This window comes from Ornithorhynchus anatinus, chromosome 13, assembly GCF_004115215.2.
Source record: "Ornithorhynchus anatinus isolate Pmale09 chromosome 13, mOrnAna1.pri.v4, whole genome shotgun sequence".
Lineage (NCBI taxonomy): Eukaryota > Metazoa > Chordata > Mammalia > Monotremata > Ornithorhynchidae > Ornithorhynchus > Ornithorhynchus anatinus.
In genome coordinates, this window is record NC_041740.1 from 25,310,690 (window position 1) to 25,325,316 (window position 14,627).

The 14,627-nt window shown below is 48.7% G+C and overlaps 1 protein-coding gene across 1 annotated transcript in view; it reads left to right on the plus strand.

Annotated features, from left to right (window-relative positions):
• Positions 1-10,397, plus strand: part of RELN (reelin) — a 324,257-nt gene extending 313,860 nt beyond the window's left edge. The window contains exons 63-65 of the mRNA XM_029077379.1: positions 534-632; positions 4,656-4,661; positions 9,258-10,397. Coding sequence (XP_028933212.1) covers positions 534-632; positions 4,656-4,661; positions 9,258-9,354 — 202 coding nt within the window. The 3' untranslated portion in view covers positions 9,355-10,397. The remainder of the gene's footprint in view (positions 1-533; positions 633-4,655; positions 4,662-9,257) is intronic.
• Positions 10,398-14,627: the final 4,230 nt, after the last annotated feature.

Here is a 14,627-nt window from a genome sequence, read left to right on the forward strand (position 1 = left end):
CCATTTTACAGATGAGGTAACTGAGGCCCGGAGAAGTGAAGTGACTTGCCCAAGGGCACACAACAGACTTGTGGTGGAACCAGGATTAGAACCCAGGTCCCTCTGGGTCCCAGGCCCGGGCTCTATCCACTAAGCCACACAACTATTATTCTTATTATTATAATGGTAGTTGTTAAGCACTTATTATGTGTCAAGCACTGTTCTAAGCACTGGGGTAGGTACAAGTTAATCAGGTTGGACACAGTCCCTGTCCCTCATGGGCTCATGGTCTGGGTAGGAGGGAATAGGATTGAATCCCTGTTTTACAGATGGGGTAACTGAGGCCCAGGGTAGGAAAGTGATTTGCCCAAGGTCTCTATCCACCAGGCCACGCTGCTTCTCAAGGAGCTCACAATCTAATGAGAATGACAAAAGGATCAAAATGGATGAGGTAAAAGACAGGTGGAGCCTCGTACTGAGGTTCAGGGCCTGACAACCAGAACTTCTCCCTCTCCCAGCATTAACCCGACCCAATCCTTGTGCTTGAATCCCAGGGAAGCTCGGATGAAAGGAGTCCTGCTGCGCTGGTGGCAGCCGCGCCACAATGGAACGGGCCACGATCAGTGGGCTCTGGACCACGTAGAGGTCGTCCTGTGAGTATCTCGCCTCATGCCACGCCACCTCCATTTCAGAGAGCTCAGAAATCCCTTCAACATGGCATGATCCGGAACGCGATAAGGGTCCGTCCCCGTGAGGTCCCACCCCCGACTCACTCTGGCTTCCGTCCTTCACCGGCTACAGAAGCCCTCGATTTTAAGCCCACCTGAAAGAGAGTAGCAGGTCAGAGAGGCAGCTTTGCAGGATTCCGACAGGTGGTGCAAGGGCCTCGGCATTTAAAATATGGATTAACTTGAATAAGACAGCAGGGTGGATAAACTAGGCCCCGTCACTCTGCTGTTTTCCTCAAATGGATTTTCCACCCATCGGACAGGCAAAGTGAGAGAGAGACAGAGAGGCTGACAAACAGGCCGAGACTAAGGAGCCTTCCCATTCTTTGTACAGAGCGGCCGAGGATCAGGCTGTGGAAAATGCCCTTAACCCCTGATGCTCTATGCATGTCTCCCTGTTAGTGGGAAGAATACAGTTCAGAAACTGAACTGAAGCCTGAGTTCTAGCTTCAATCCCCAGGATCCCTCCTCCGACCCCCGACTCAAGCAGAGCCCCACCCCTCTTTTTGGCCCCCCAACTCTCCACGCACTCAGTCCTCTCCCACAAGGAGAGCAAGAGGGTCTCCCTCTACGGTTAGCCGGTTGCTTGTGTTCCCACAGAGAGATGACTTGCTTTTTCTCCAACAATCTAGTTCCTGTAGAACGGAAAAACTAAGGCCTCGACGGGTTCGGACGGGCATCACCCGGCAGTTGGCCAGGTTGGCAAGGAGAGGCGAATCTTCCCGGTAGATAGGTTCAAACGTTCATTCTGTTTGCCAAGTGATGATCGCCCCCCTCCCATCCCCGCCTCACCCAGTCAGCCCTCGCTTGACTGATTTCAGCCATTTTGGAAAGTGAAGTGTCAATGAGGAACTGGTAGGATGCTACCAGACTTGTTTCCTTTCAATCATAGCCATGAACTGGATTACTCAATCTAGAGCCAGCCTTCGCCCTGGTCGTCAGCCCGAGGCACCTGCTTGCATGGCACGCACCCCTTCCCCAACGCCCTCGGCCCCAGCACTTGCCCCATCACCAGCCACCCCCCGTCCTCCGCCCCCCGCTCCGCTCCGCTGCTTCCGCTCACCTTGCTGGGTTCTGCCGCCACAAACTCAAACCGAAGTCGGAGGAAACGGAGGGAGGGGCGTCCTTCCGCAGTTCATCTTGGGATGAGAGGCGAGGCTGGCCGACTATGACTCAGACACAGATTTTGTTTAGTAGGCCGTGGCCCTAGTAGCCCGAATTTTAGGGCAGGAACTGAAGGGCTGTGGGATGGAAAGAGTACCAGACCTGCCTCCTGGAGCCAAACCCCTCACACTTCCCTCTGGGCAATCACAAGAGGCCAGCAAAACACCTCCCACCTTCAGACACGAATCCCCCATCTTCCCTGCCAAGCTAACTACGCCTTGGCCGGCTAAACTACTGCCCTCCTTGTTGCCAGACCCGAGCCCGTCCGAGCCAGTTCGGGGCAAACAGCCACACCTGTTGCCCCACTGCTTCCAACCATCTTGACCCCAGCGACTAGCACAATGCTTAGCACATATTAAGTGCTTACCGACGACCACAATTATTAGAGCAGAAAGCCTTTTATGAGATTTTTTTTTCTTCTGGCCTCCTGCTCCTTCAAATCATCGTATCTCCTTCACTCCTACCCTGGCCTTCCAGAACTGTACTACTGTACTGCTCTTCCAAAGCAGTAAGACAGCAGACAGTAAGAGAGGAAGAGAGGCTGTGTGGACCAAGCCCGGGGAAAATCCCATAAGAGGGAGACAGGAGGCCTTTATCATCACGTCCCCTAGGGCTGAGGGGCCCAACCCCCTGACCCTCACAGCTCTCTGAGAATCAAACCACTGCTTCCAGGAAAGACAACCCATTAAACCCATTAGAGACTGCAAACTATCCATTGTTTCCTGCTGCTCTAGGCTTCCAAGGCAGATTAGCTAAGGTCCCCCCAGAGCCCTGATCCTCAGAGGCCCACGTGTGTAGCCACAACCCATCCACCCTTGATCCCAACCAAGATCACCTGGCATGTGGTACCAAAACTCCCCCAAAATCCCCTTTGAAAAGAGCAAAAAACAGGATTACGTACTTAAGGTTTCATGTCTGCCAGTTGGCCCATTCTCAAAGGAGAGAGACTAAGCCCAGAGGTAAATTGTTTCGGACATTCAGTTTTGAAGGGAAATACAGCGTTTTCAAGGCAGGTATCACTGTTTCCAATTCTTCCTGGACAGACAATGGTGTTAGTTTCACCCCATCAAGCACTTGGTGAACCACTTTTTGCAAAGGTTCAATGTGGCCTAGTGGATAGATCCTGGGCCCGGGAGTCAGAAGAACGTGGGTTCTAATCCCAGCTCTGCCATTTGTCTGCTGCTTGACCTTGGGCAAGACATTTAACTTATCTGGGCCTCACTTACCTCATATGTAAAATGGGAATTAAAGGTTATGAGCGAGTCCCATGTGGGACAGGGACTGTGTCCAACCTGATTAGCTTACATCTGCCCAAGTGTTTAGAGCAATGCTTGACACATAATAAGTGCTTAACAAATATCATTATTAATATCATTATTAATGGTATTATTGTTAAAGGAGCCTTTATATCATACAACAAACACAGTTGGCTTTGCATCCAGACTCAGTGACAAGGGAGGAATTAAAGGACAAAGGCTCAATGACTCAATATAGGGTCTACACCTGGCGTCAACTCTGTAGGGGCCACAGGGGTAGTGAGGTGCTGGACAGAGAAGCAGAATGGTCTAGTAGAAAGAGCACAGTACTGGGAGTCAGGAGACCTGGCTTCTAATATCAGCTTCCCCACTTGCCGGCCGGGTGACCTGGGCCAAACACCTTCCCTTCTCGGTGCCTCAGTTCCCTCATTGGCAAGTAGGGATTCAGTGCTTACTCTCCCTCCTACTTAGTTTAGATGATGGAAAGCAGATCTGTCCCTATGCCATTTCCGGCCCAGAACCCAGCTTCCTCAGGATGCACTGCCAGGGCAGGGCATTTGCTGTCTAGGAAACATTGGTGAAGCCATTTTGGATGGATCCCTCCCAAGATTCATGCTGGTGGTTCTTCTTAAGATACAAAAGGATTCTCCACCACAAATATTTGCTGGGTCCCGGTACTTACATCCTAAGAACTGCCCACATCCAATAATGCAATAACACATTTCATTTGCCCTTCCAATTTCCCTTTGGGTATAAGTCAGGCACAGCTCTCCAGCAGCATTCAATGGTGACTCTGGTTTTGAGTGTGCAATCTTGAAAACTAGTTTCTTTATCAATAATGAGCCCTTGGCAAACTCTGATTTTTCCAATTGGACAGCTAGTAAATGCTCTGTGAAGACCAATGTATTGCTAATGGGAATTCGGAATGCATTAATAGGCTTTCGATAAGAATGTTGGTCCCACCATAGCTAATCCATCACGCTCTCCATTTCCAAGCAATGTTGCGTTTTTGGCACAAATGATTGGTAGAGATGGCGGCATTGCATTTGTCGTAAACATCTTGGCCCTATATTGAAATCTGAGTCAAACGGCCTAATATAAAGAACTTCCGGTTTTCAAGAATCCATTTGTTAGCGTGTGTTAGGAGAAGCGCATCGATACCCCACCGACAAAACAACCAATCAAAATGATAGCTTCAGTGAATAGATTGATTATTGCCTTAATGCAGTGTTCACATTTGGTCACAACATTTATGCCAAACGAGAACGGTAGCTGTATGTATTTCCGCAACGTGGTTGCGAGCAAATATTGCATGTTACATTTCATGGAAAAGAAATATCTATATATATTGGTTTCCAAAGAACAAGAAATAATTTCTTCCATTTTTATTTTCAAAAGAGATGAAAAATCCTATATTGCCTCTAAACCTCATCAGACTTTTATGACTAATCACAGTGCTGCATGCATTGAAAGGCATTTTTTAACTTGTGTTGTATTTCATTATTTGCTGTCATTGGTTTTACACTAGAGTAAGGTAAGTGCCCTCGTAAATCAGTGAAATATCGATCAGTTGTAAAGCCTCAACCATTTGACCTTCCTTAATCTGGCACTTTGGTAGATGGTAGGCTGTAAATTCACTGTGGGCAGAGTCTACTGACTCTGTTATACTGTACTCTCCCAAGCGCTTAGCGCGCAATGGTCTGCATACAGTAAGCATTCAATAAGCACGATGATTGATTACAATTGATTAAGGTAACTGTATGACTAGAGCCCAAAAAAGCCAAAGTAGTAACTCATTTGGGGTTTAGTTCTGCCCCAAACTGGTGGATAAGAGGTGGTACTCTTGGATTGGGGATGGGCTTTTCCATATGACATCGCAGGTGAAACTGTGAGTTTGGATATTTTGCAGCTTAATCAGAAAGAAATGCAACTAACAATTGGGCCCAATCAATCAGTTGTACTTACTGATTGTTCACTATGTGCAGAGCACTGTACTAAGCAATTGGGAGGGTTCAGTCCAGCAGAATTGGCAGGCAAGTTCCCTGCCCATAATGAGCTTTCAGCCTAGAGGGGAAGACAGTCAAGAAAACACCCTGTGCCAGGTTTTGCCATTGCTTCAAACTTAGACTTTATGCCGTGGCATTTCCAAGGTACTGCTAAACCGTGGTGGTTCCCATCAGGATCGAAGCCTGGTAGATATTTTGAGATTCCCTTCACCAGATACTCTTTGCCATACTTAATGTCCTCAGCCTCGCATTTAACCCTGAACTCTCTGAGTCTCTGAGCGTGAGTCATCTGGGGAAGTTAATGACCAATCTCGACCAATGTCTAGATCCCTCAGCAGGAGAGAGACCCTTTCTCCTACCTGGGTCTTTCCCCTCAGTTCCATTAGAAATAATAATAACAACAACAATAATAATAATGATGGTATTTGTTAAGTGCTTACTATATGCCAGGCGCATGTACTAAGCTCTGCGGTGAATGCAGGGAAATCATGTTGGATGCAGTACGTGTCCCACCTGGAATTTATTGTCTTAATCCCCATTTTACAGATGAGGTAGCACAGAGAAGTGAAGTGACTAACCCAAGGTCACACAGCAGACTAGTGGAGCAGGGATTAGAACCCAGGACCTTCTGACTCCCCCAGTCTAGACCCCCTCAGAAATGAATTGAATCTGACTCAATCTGATGAACAAGAGTTGATGGGGCAGGGGAGGGGTGGGAGTGCTTATACACAGTCCATCTCATGCTTACTGTCCTTGCACCATGGCACGTCCTCGTGCCATCAAACTGTCCAAAGTGCCCTACCCCCAAATCCCTCAGGAATTGTTTTGGAGGGTGCAGGTGATTTAATCTGCCCTCTGCCAACCAGTCAGGGATAACTTGAAGACTGTGGAATTCTCCCTTTTGGCCCCAACTGAGGGAGCTGCACCCTCATACATGCTGGAATTTCTCCTTCATTTGAACTAGTAATGAAGACCAGAGTGCAAAGGCCCAGTCATCTCCTTGCCTATTTCATTCATCTGATTCCTTCTAGGACTTAAACTCAGGAATTAAACTCAGCACAATAGCAGCCCGGGAGAGATCTGTGAGAGGAGCCTCCGATCCTTAAACCTACAGAAGGTTGTTTGGGCGTCGGGAGACCTGGGTTCTAATCGCTGTTGCACCACTTACTTGCTGTGGGAAAGACACTTTGCTTCTCTTTGCCTCAGTTTCCTCATCTGTTCTCCCTCCCCTTTAGACTGAAATGCCAGATAGAACAGTGACTGTATCTGGTCTTTTTTTCATTATATCTAGCCCCGTCTTTAGCATAGGGATTGGCATAAAACATTAAACAAATGACACTATTATCATTATAATTAATATTATTGGGCTTCCATAATATGAGGCAGAAGGCTTCTGATGCCACTTTCTGGCAACAAGACCACTTTCCAGGTTTGGCACCTTTGAAAATTGAAGATAGCTGTGAAGGGGTCTCATTCTTGGGCACAGATTTGCTACTGTGTGACCTCGGGCAAGTCGCATAACTTTACTGTGCCTCAGTTACCTCATATGTAAAATGGGGATGAAGAATGAGCCCCATTTGGGACAGGGACTGTGTCCCAACCTGATTACCTTGCATCCACCTCAGCACTTAGAATAGTGCTTAGCACATAGTAAGCGCTTAACAAATATCATAAAAATTATTATTTTCAAGCTGCCAAGAAACAGCCAGTGGTAAACCATTTACCTTCTCAAGTGTTTTAAAGCCACAAAATCGAATAAGGGAGGATTTGGGTTGCTCAGAGTAGTTTTACAACTTGAGCTTTGAGGTTTCTAGCCCCTGAGGGTTTGGAGCAGTGTCCTAACAGTGAAATTCTTTCCAAGGAGAGTAGACCTTGTTATTTAGTCCCATTGTAAAAAAAAAAAAAAAAATTGAACGTGTTGCTTCGTTTTGAACATCTGAAAGTGAAAGTTTTAAGCTCTAAAGTAGCCCAAGTCATCTGAGGCAGAATGAATGCATTCTGGCCCCGACTGTTTGTGTAGCTGTAACCTGGGGAACTCTATTGAATTCCACTATGGTTTCAACTTCCTTGGTATATTTTGTTGATTGCTTTGGCTGGTACTGTTTCTTACCATTAATAAGCACTGAGCACTGTACTAAGTTCTTGGAAGAGTACAGTACAACAGAAATGAAAGACATAATAAAAAGTAAGGCCAAGCAGGAAGTAGAAGAAAGATAACTGAAGATTATGGGACATTTCAATCAATCAATCATATTGATTTTTACCATTAATCAGGTAGTAAGTCCATCAATTGAGCGTATGCTATGTGCAGAGCACTGTACTACGTACTTGGGAGAGTACAATATAATACTGTCAGTAGACATATTCCCTGCCCACAATGAACTTACCTCTGGCCTGGAACACCTCTCTCTTCCTATCCAGCCAATGATCACTCTCCCCACCCTCAAAACTTTTTCGAAGGCACACTTCCTCTTCCCCCTCATTTCCTCTTCCCCGCTCCCTTCTGCATCTCCCTTACTTGGATTTGCACCCTTTATTCATCCTTCCCTCAGCCCCTCAGCACTTATGGATGTATCCATAATCTATTTATCAATATTAATGTCTGTCTCCCCATCTAGACTGTCACCTAAATGTGGACAGGGAACATGTCTACCTATTCTGTTACAGTGTACTCTCCCAAGCTCTTAGTATAGTGCTCTGCACACAGTAAGTGCTCAATAACTGAGATTGAAGGAAAGAGTGGTGGAGACGCACTGAGCCAGGAAGCAACCTGGCACATGACATCCTGGATCTGATTCTTGCCGCTTCGGTCAGTGGGCCCAAGAGGGATGTTCCTGGGCAGTGAGGCGGTCGGTAACATTTCAGAAGCATCGGCTTGCCACTGGAGGCCAGGCCAAAGATAGAATGGAAGGGAGAAAGCGTTTCCGGGCCCGCTGATTCCAGGTGAGGCGTTGGCAGCCAACGTCACCCAGAATGCCCCCCCCCTTCTATTTGGCTTCTGTTTTTTGGAAAGAATGTGCTCTAAGGGCTCTTAGGCTTTTCCTAGCCCTCTCCCAGCCTCCACCCCAGTTCCAAATGCTCCTTAACTAGCCGGCTATTGGCCTCGACTCCAGAGTGCCATACTGGCCTCAGAAGGTGATGAGAACGGTGCCTGGAGTCACCAACAACGCACAAAGTAGCATGGCCTAGTGGATAGAGCACTGGTGTAGGGGAGTCAGAAGGACCTGGGTTCTAATCCCAGCTCCACCACTTGTCTGCTGTGTGACCCTGGGCAAGTCACTTCACTTCTCTGGGCCTAAATTACTGCCTCTGTAAAATGGGGGCTTAAAACTGTGAGCCCCATGTAGAACAGGGACTCTGCCTAACCCGATTAGCTTTTATCTGCGCCGGTGCTTAGAACTGTGCCTGACACATGGTAAGAGCTTAACGAATATCCTAAAAACAATGGAAGGAACATTGTAACCCCTCGACCCTTTGAGCCGGGGAGTTGAGCACATCCGGGAGAAGGAATCGGGGCATGCTGCTATATTCTAAACTGTAAGCTTGTTGTGGGCAGGGATGGTTTCTACCAACCCTGCTATGTTGCACTCTCCCAAGCGCTTAGTACACAGTGAATGCTCAATACGAACCATTGATTGTGATTCTCCCTCCCTCACTGGGCCCAGCTTTGCCCTACCTTACGTCACTCGATTCAAGCTCTTTACCATGAGCTGAAGGATAGAATCTACTTCACTTCTGCAGAGGGATGGGAGAATGGGAGGGATGAGAAGGAAGGTGACTCAGAAAATCCGGATGTAGCTTCAGCCATTTCTGCCGTTCCCCCAAGGCAGTGTGAATTTCCCACGGGTCAGACTTTGGTCCCCAAAATCACACCACAGTGATCCAAGTTGGGTCCAGGGCCCCAGCGGCATCGGACGCTCAGTCCACCGCAGCAGGCCCCACTGACCAAACAGCTGCTCCATCCATTTAGGCACTCAATACAGTGGTTTTCACACAGTAAGCACTCAAGAAATATGATTGAATGAATGAATAACATCCCAGCAAAACAGGGCTGAGAAGACATTTGATCTGAAAGAGTGAAGATTCACCCTGTCCTTTTCCCCCTCCCCCTCTGATTCCAACAGCACTCGCAAACAAAATTACATGATGAATTTTTCACGGCAACACGGGTTCCGGCATTTCTACAACAGGAGACGGAGGTCACTCAGGCGACACCCGTGAAGAAACGAAAAGTTTATTTTTCCTCCCAACATGCCATGTGTTGTGCTTTCCACCCTTTTCCAACCCAGCACTGCATCTGGTCTCGGGACTCGTCTGCCTCAGGCCCATGGCGGGCAATATGACCCCGGAGCGAGCACCGCTTTTTCTCACACTGTGAACTCATGAGGAGTGACTGCCTGTCTCCTAGGTAAACGTTTCAGTGTCGATGTGTCTGTGAAAATCGTGTGATCTGTTGTGATATCGGTTACCGTGGCAGTATTGGGAATAAGCAACAAACTCTGTTCAACCGGGGGAAAGAAAAAAAGAAAAAGTTTAAGCACAAGAGACGTATGAGATTTTATGTTTAAGAATGACACTTAGTCCTGGACTTACCATTCTCGGTCACTTAGCGATGTAAATGTGCTGTATCCCTGCTCTGTAACACAATTTATTCGATTAAGTTACCACTGTTCGTCCTTTATGCGTCCTCTTCGACGCCATGGCACACTGGCACTGTATTTCACCCATTATGTTGTTGTGATATTTTACTGTCGATTCTGGGGGCTACTCACCCTGCCGAAAGTCAACTGAGATACCTAATCCCGAAAAGAGTAGCCAAGCAGATGTAAAGACATTCTATCTCCTTCGATATCACACTTCGATACGTCTGTTGGATAGCATTTTATGGATGAGGAATGCTTGACCTCGGATTTTTTTTTTCCTACCAAGCAGCTGTGGATAACGCACTCGCCCCCACCGCCACAAAGGCCCCACGCCTTGTCTAAAGTAATGGTTTTCTGTGGCCGATTAACTACCAGTACCTGCCATTCGGTGTCTGTGGTAACGGAGTGATTTGTAAAACAGTGAACGTTTTCATCGTGTTCTCCCTGTGGTTCGTTTGGATTGCGGCCCCCGTTTGTATCTCCCGATGAAGTCGTCCCCGCACCAGCCACATCGCAATGGCTCCGTAGCCTCGAATCGACCGGTCGTGAACAAAAATGTTTCCTTTAGGGTGACCCTGTTTCCGGACCCCCGCTTCAATAAAGAACATGTCCAGAACCCCCGAGCAGTGGTGGACCTTTAATTCTTCTTTCGTGTAAAGACCTGACCTACCAGATCAAGGATCGAGATGGGTGGCGAGACTGAGGGTTGCCAAGGTTGAGACTGGGTTTGGTTCTCCAAGTGGATAAGGCCCGCACAGTTCATCCGGGAGAGAAGGAATGGGGAGGGCAGGGAGGAGAGGGAGAAGGTGGGGGGGGGGCAAGAGAGAGGAAGGAGATGGGGAGGATGGGGGAAAGGGAGGGAGGAGTGAGAAGGGGGAGAGGGAAAGGGGAGGGAGAGAGGGAGTGGGAAAGGGAGGGTGAAGGAAGAGGGAGCGAAGTGGGAAGGGGATAGGAGGGAGAGAGAAGAAGAAGGAAGGGGGAGGGAGGAAAAGGGAGGGAGGGTGTGGGAAGGAAGGGGGGGAAGAAGGGAGAGGAAACATGTGGGAAGGGGGAGGAGGAAGTGGGAAGATAATGGAAGGGAGAGGGAAGAAATGGGAAGGGAATGGGAGGAAGGGAGGGAAGAAATGGAAAGGGTAGGGAGGAAGGGGGAAGGAGATGGGGAAGGGGGAAGGAGGGATTGGGAAGGGGATGGGAGGGAGGAAGCGAGGGGTCTGGGGGAGGGGGGGTTGGGTGTATGTGTTTGTGCACGTGCAGGCTTTCCTCGTGCGGGCGGGGCGGGGCTTGGGGCGGGGCTTGGGGTGGGGCCGGGCCGGGCCGGGCCGGCAGGTGGAGAGTCAGACGGCTGCGGGGCCCGTGCGGGGCCGGTGCGGGGCCGCTGAGAGCCCCCCCGCCGGCCGGACCGGGGTCGCTCCGCACAGGTGAGTCGGGGGCGGGGGGGATGATAACTCGCATCACAATAAGCCTGGCGTTGCTTCAGCGCCGCCCACGTGCCGGCCACTGTACTGAGCGCTGGGGCGGGGACAGGCCAATTAGGTTGCACCCAGTGCCTGTCCCCCGTGGGGCTGACGGTCTCCGTCCCCTTTTCCCAGATAAACTGAAGCTCAGAGAAGTCAAGTCCCTTGCCCAGGGACACCCAGCAGGCGGGGGGAGGGGAGCAAGATTAGAACCCAGGACCTTCGGACTCCCAGGCCCCGGGGTCGGGCCACTAGGCCCCAGAGCGCCCTCCCCTCCCCGCACCCAAAGACGGGGGCAGGGTCTTGAACCCAGAAACCCTCTCCCCCCCGACCTCTGACCCCTGACCCCGGCCCAGCAGCACAGACCAGTCCCTCTCGCCCCCCATTTCCCCCGCTCCCACCCGCAACCCGGCCCTGTTTGTTGACCCTGCGGGTCTCCGGGTAGGGAGGGGAGGTCCAAGGCCACATTGGGTTCAGCATTATGGAGGGGAGGTCCAAGGCCACATTGGGTTCAGCATTATGCCGGCACTGTCCTGGACGCCCCCCTGCCCTGGGCTGCAGGGGCTCACGCCCGCCTCTGCCAGGCCATCAATCCGTGGGATTTATTGAGGGCTTACGGTGTGTAGAGCACTGTGCTGAGCGCTTGGGAGAGAACAATACCATAGAATTAGGCCAGGTAAGAATCCATCCCCAGGATTTATTGCGCACTCGTGATGTTGAAAGCTCATCTCCTCCAGGAGGCCTTCCCAGACTGAGCTCCCCTTTTCCTCTGCTCCTTCTCCTTTCCCCCTCGCCCCTATGCCCTCCCTATGCTCTATGCCCCTCCCCGCCCCACAGCACTGGTGTATATCTGTACATATTTATTATTCTATTTATTTTATTAGTGATGTGTATATATCTAATTCTATTTATTTTTATGCTATTGATGCCTGTCCAATTGTTTTGTTGCCTGTCTCCCCCCCTTTTAGACTGTGAGGCCGTTGTTGGGTAGGGATTGTCTCTATCTGTTGCTGAATTGTACTTTCCAACTGCTCTACACACAGTAAGCGCTCAATAAATACAATTGAATGAATGTGTAGAGCACTGTACTGAGCCCTTGAGAGGACAATACCACAGAATTAGCAGGCCAGTAAGTATTCATCCCCTTGGTAGACCCCCTCTGTGTGTGTTGGCCAAAATGCCTTCCCACCTGTAAACATGCATATAAGGTAGAGGGAGGCACACAATAGTTACTGGGTGCAGAGGAGAGGGCAGTAGAACAATATAACAGACAGTCCCTGCCCACAACGAGTTTACAGACTTTTCGAAAGCCTGGCCTATCGGCAAAGAGGCTGTCTGTCTTTCTGGAACAAGTTGGATTTGCCCATTTTTTCAAGCAGTGGGAGTAAAGACCATTTCACCAAATTTCCCACAGAATTGATCCCAAAGTGTATCTTGCTGATACTCATTTTCCAGAATTATGAACATGATTTTGGGGGGGGGCAGGGGAGGGAATTGTTTTAAACGCAGTACCTTGAATTAGCACCGGCAGGGAAATGTTAATGGCTCTAATCAGCAGCTGTAAGTCATCTTCAGGCTGATTTTTACCATCCTCTCCGCCTCCATTAAACTGACTCTTCAGTACAGTTAGATAGCTGTCACATTCAAGCCTTATCTTCTTCCTTATTTGCTTATTAACTTCTTCCGTCTACACAAGCAAGGTGAGTCATTTTACAATTTTTGAATGGTATTTCTTAACCTTTGTGTTACTAAGTACTTAGTTCTAAGTACTGTTCTAAGACTGAGCCCCAGGTGGGACAACCTGATCACCTTCTATATCCCCTCCAGTGCTTAGAACAGTGCTTTGCATATAGTAAGTGCTTAAATGCCGTTATTAAATCAGAAACACCCAGTGGGGTGAAGGTGAAGAGTTGTGGGTGCCGTTGGGCTTGGAGCCAGAGCACGGAGGAAGGGTTCCTCCCGGTGTGACGAGTCTTCCCAGGAAGTTACATGGAGTTTTCTGTGATTACTGGGTCAATGTAGTTTGTTGGGTGTTTGTTTTTTTTAATATCTGTTAAGTGCTTACTATGCACTAGGCACTGTACTAAGCTCTGAGAAAGATACAAGGTTGGACACAGCCCAGGTTCATTCATTCAATCGTATTTATTGAGTGCTTACTTTGTGCAGAGCACTGTACTAAGCACTTGGAAAATACAGTTTTTGACAAATAGAGACAATCCCTACCCAACAACGGGCTTACAGTCTAGAAGATGTCCACGCCCATATGAAGGCTCATAGTCTTCATCCCCATTTTACAGGTGAGGTTACTGAGACATGGAGAAGTGATGTGACTTGCCCAAGTTCACGCAGTGGACAAGTGGTGGAGAAGGGAGTAGAACCCAGGTCTTTCTGACTCCCAGGCCCGGGCTTTTCTGGGCTGGTGGCTTTAAGATCAGGAAAGAGGATAAAACCTTTCTCCAAGTGGACCTGAAAAGTTTAGAATGTGCAAGACTTAGGGCTTTGTACGGAGCCAGAGAAATCCTAAATATTTGTCTGCTAATTGAGAACATATGGGATAGGGTGCCCTGCTGTGCGAAATTTCTACATCTCTGAAAAGGCAAACAGCCCTACCAAACCTGAGAGATTACCCTCAGGGCCCCAGCCCCACAGAACCCAGCCTTAGGCAATCAGTTCATCAGTGGCATTTATTAAGTGCTTACTGGTTGCAAAGCACTTGGTAAATGCACTTCCTGCCCAGAAGGACCTCACCGTCTATAGGGGAGAGACTAAGAATAGGGGAAATAGTAGTCCTCCCTCATATCTGACAATGACTCTTCTCCCCTGCCCCCTTTCAAACTCTTACTAATACGTAATAATAAGTATGGTATTAAACACTTATTATGTGCAAAGCACTGTTCTAAGTCCTAGGGTGGATACAAGTTAATCAGGTTGGACACAGTCCCTGTCCCACATAGGGTTCACACTCTTAATCCCCATTTTACAGATAAGGAAACTGAGACACAGAGAAATTAAATGACTTACCCAGGTTACACAGCAGACAAGTGGCAGAGCCAGGATTAGAACCCTTGTCCTCTGACTCCCAAACACGTGCTCTTGTCACTAGTTCATGCTGCTTCTCCTATTGAAAGCACATTTCCTCCAAGAGGCCTTCCTTGACTAAGCCCTCCTTTCCTCTTCTCCCACCTCCTTCTGCATCACCCTGACTTGCTCCCTTTATTCACACCCTCCAGCCCCACAGCACTTATGTCCATATCTGTAATTTATTTATTGATATTAATATCCATCTCCCTGTCTAGACCAGCTCATTTGGTCAGGGAACATATCTGTTTATGACTGAGGCATGTTCTCCCAAGCATTTAGTACAGTGTTCTGCACACAGTAAGCTCTGGCCCATCCT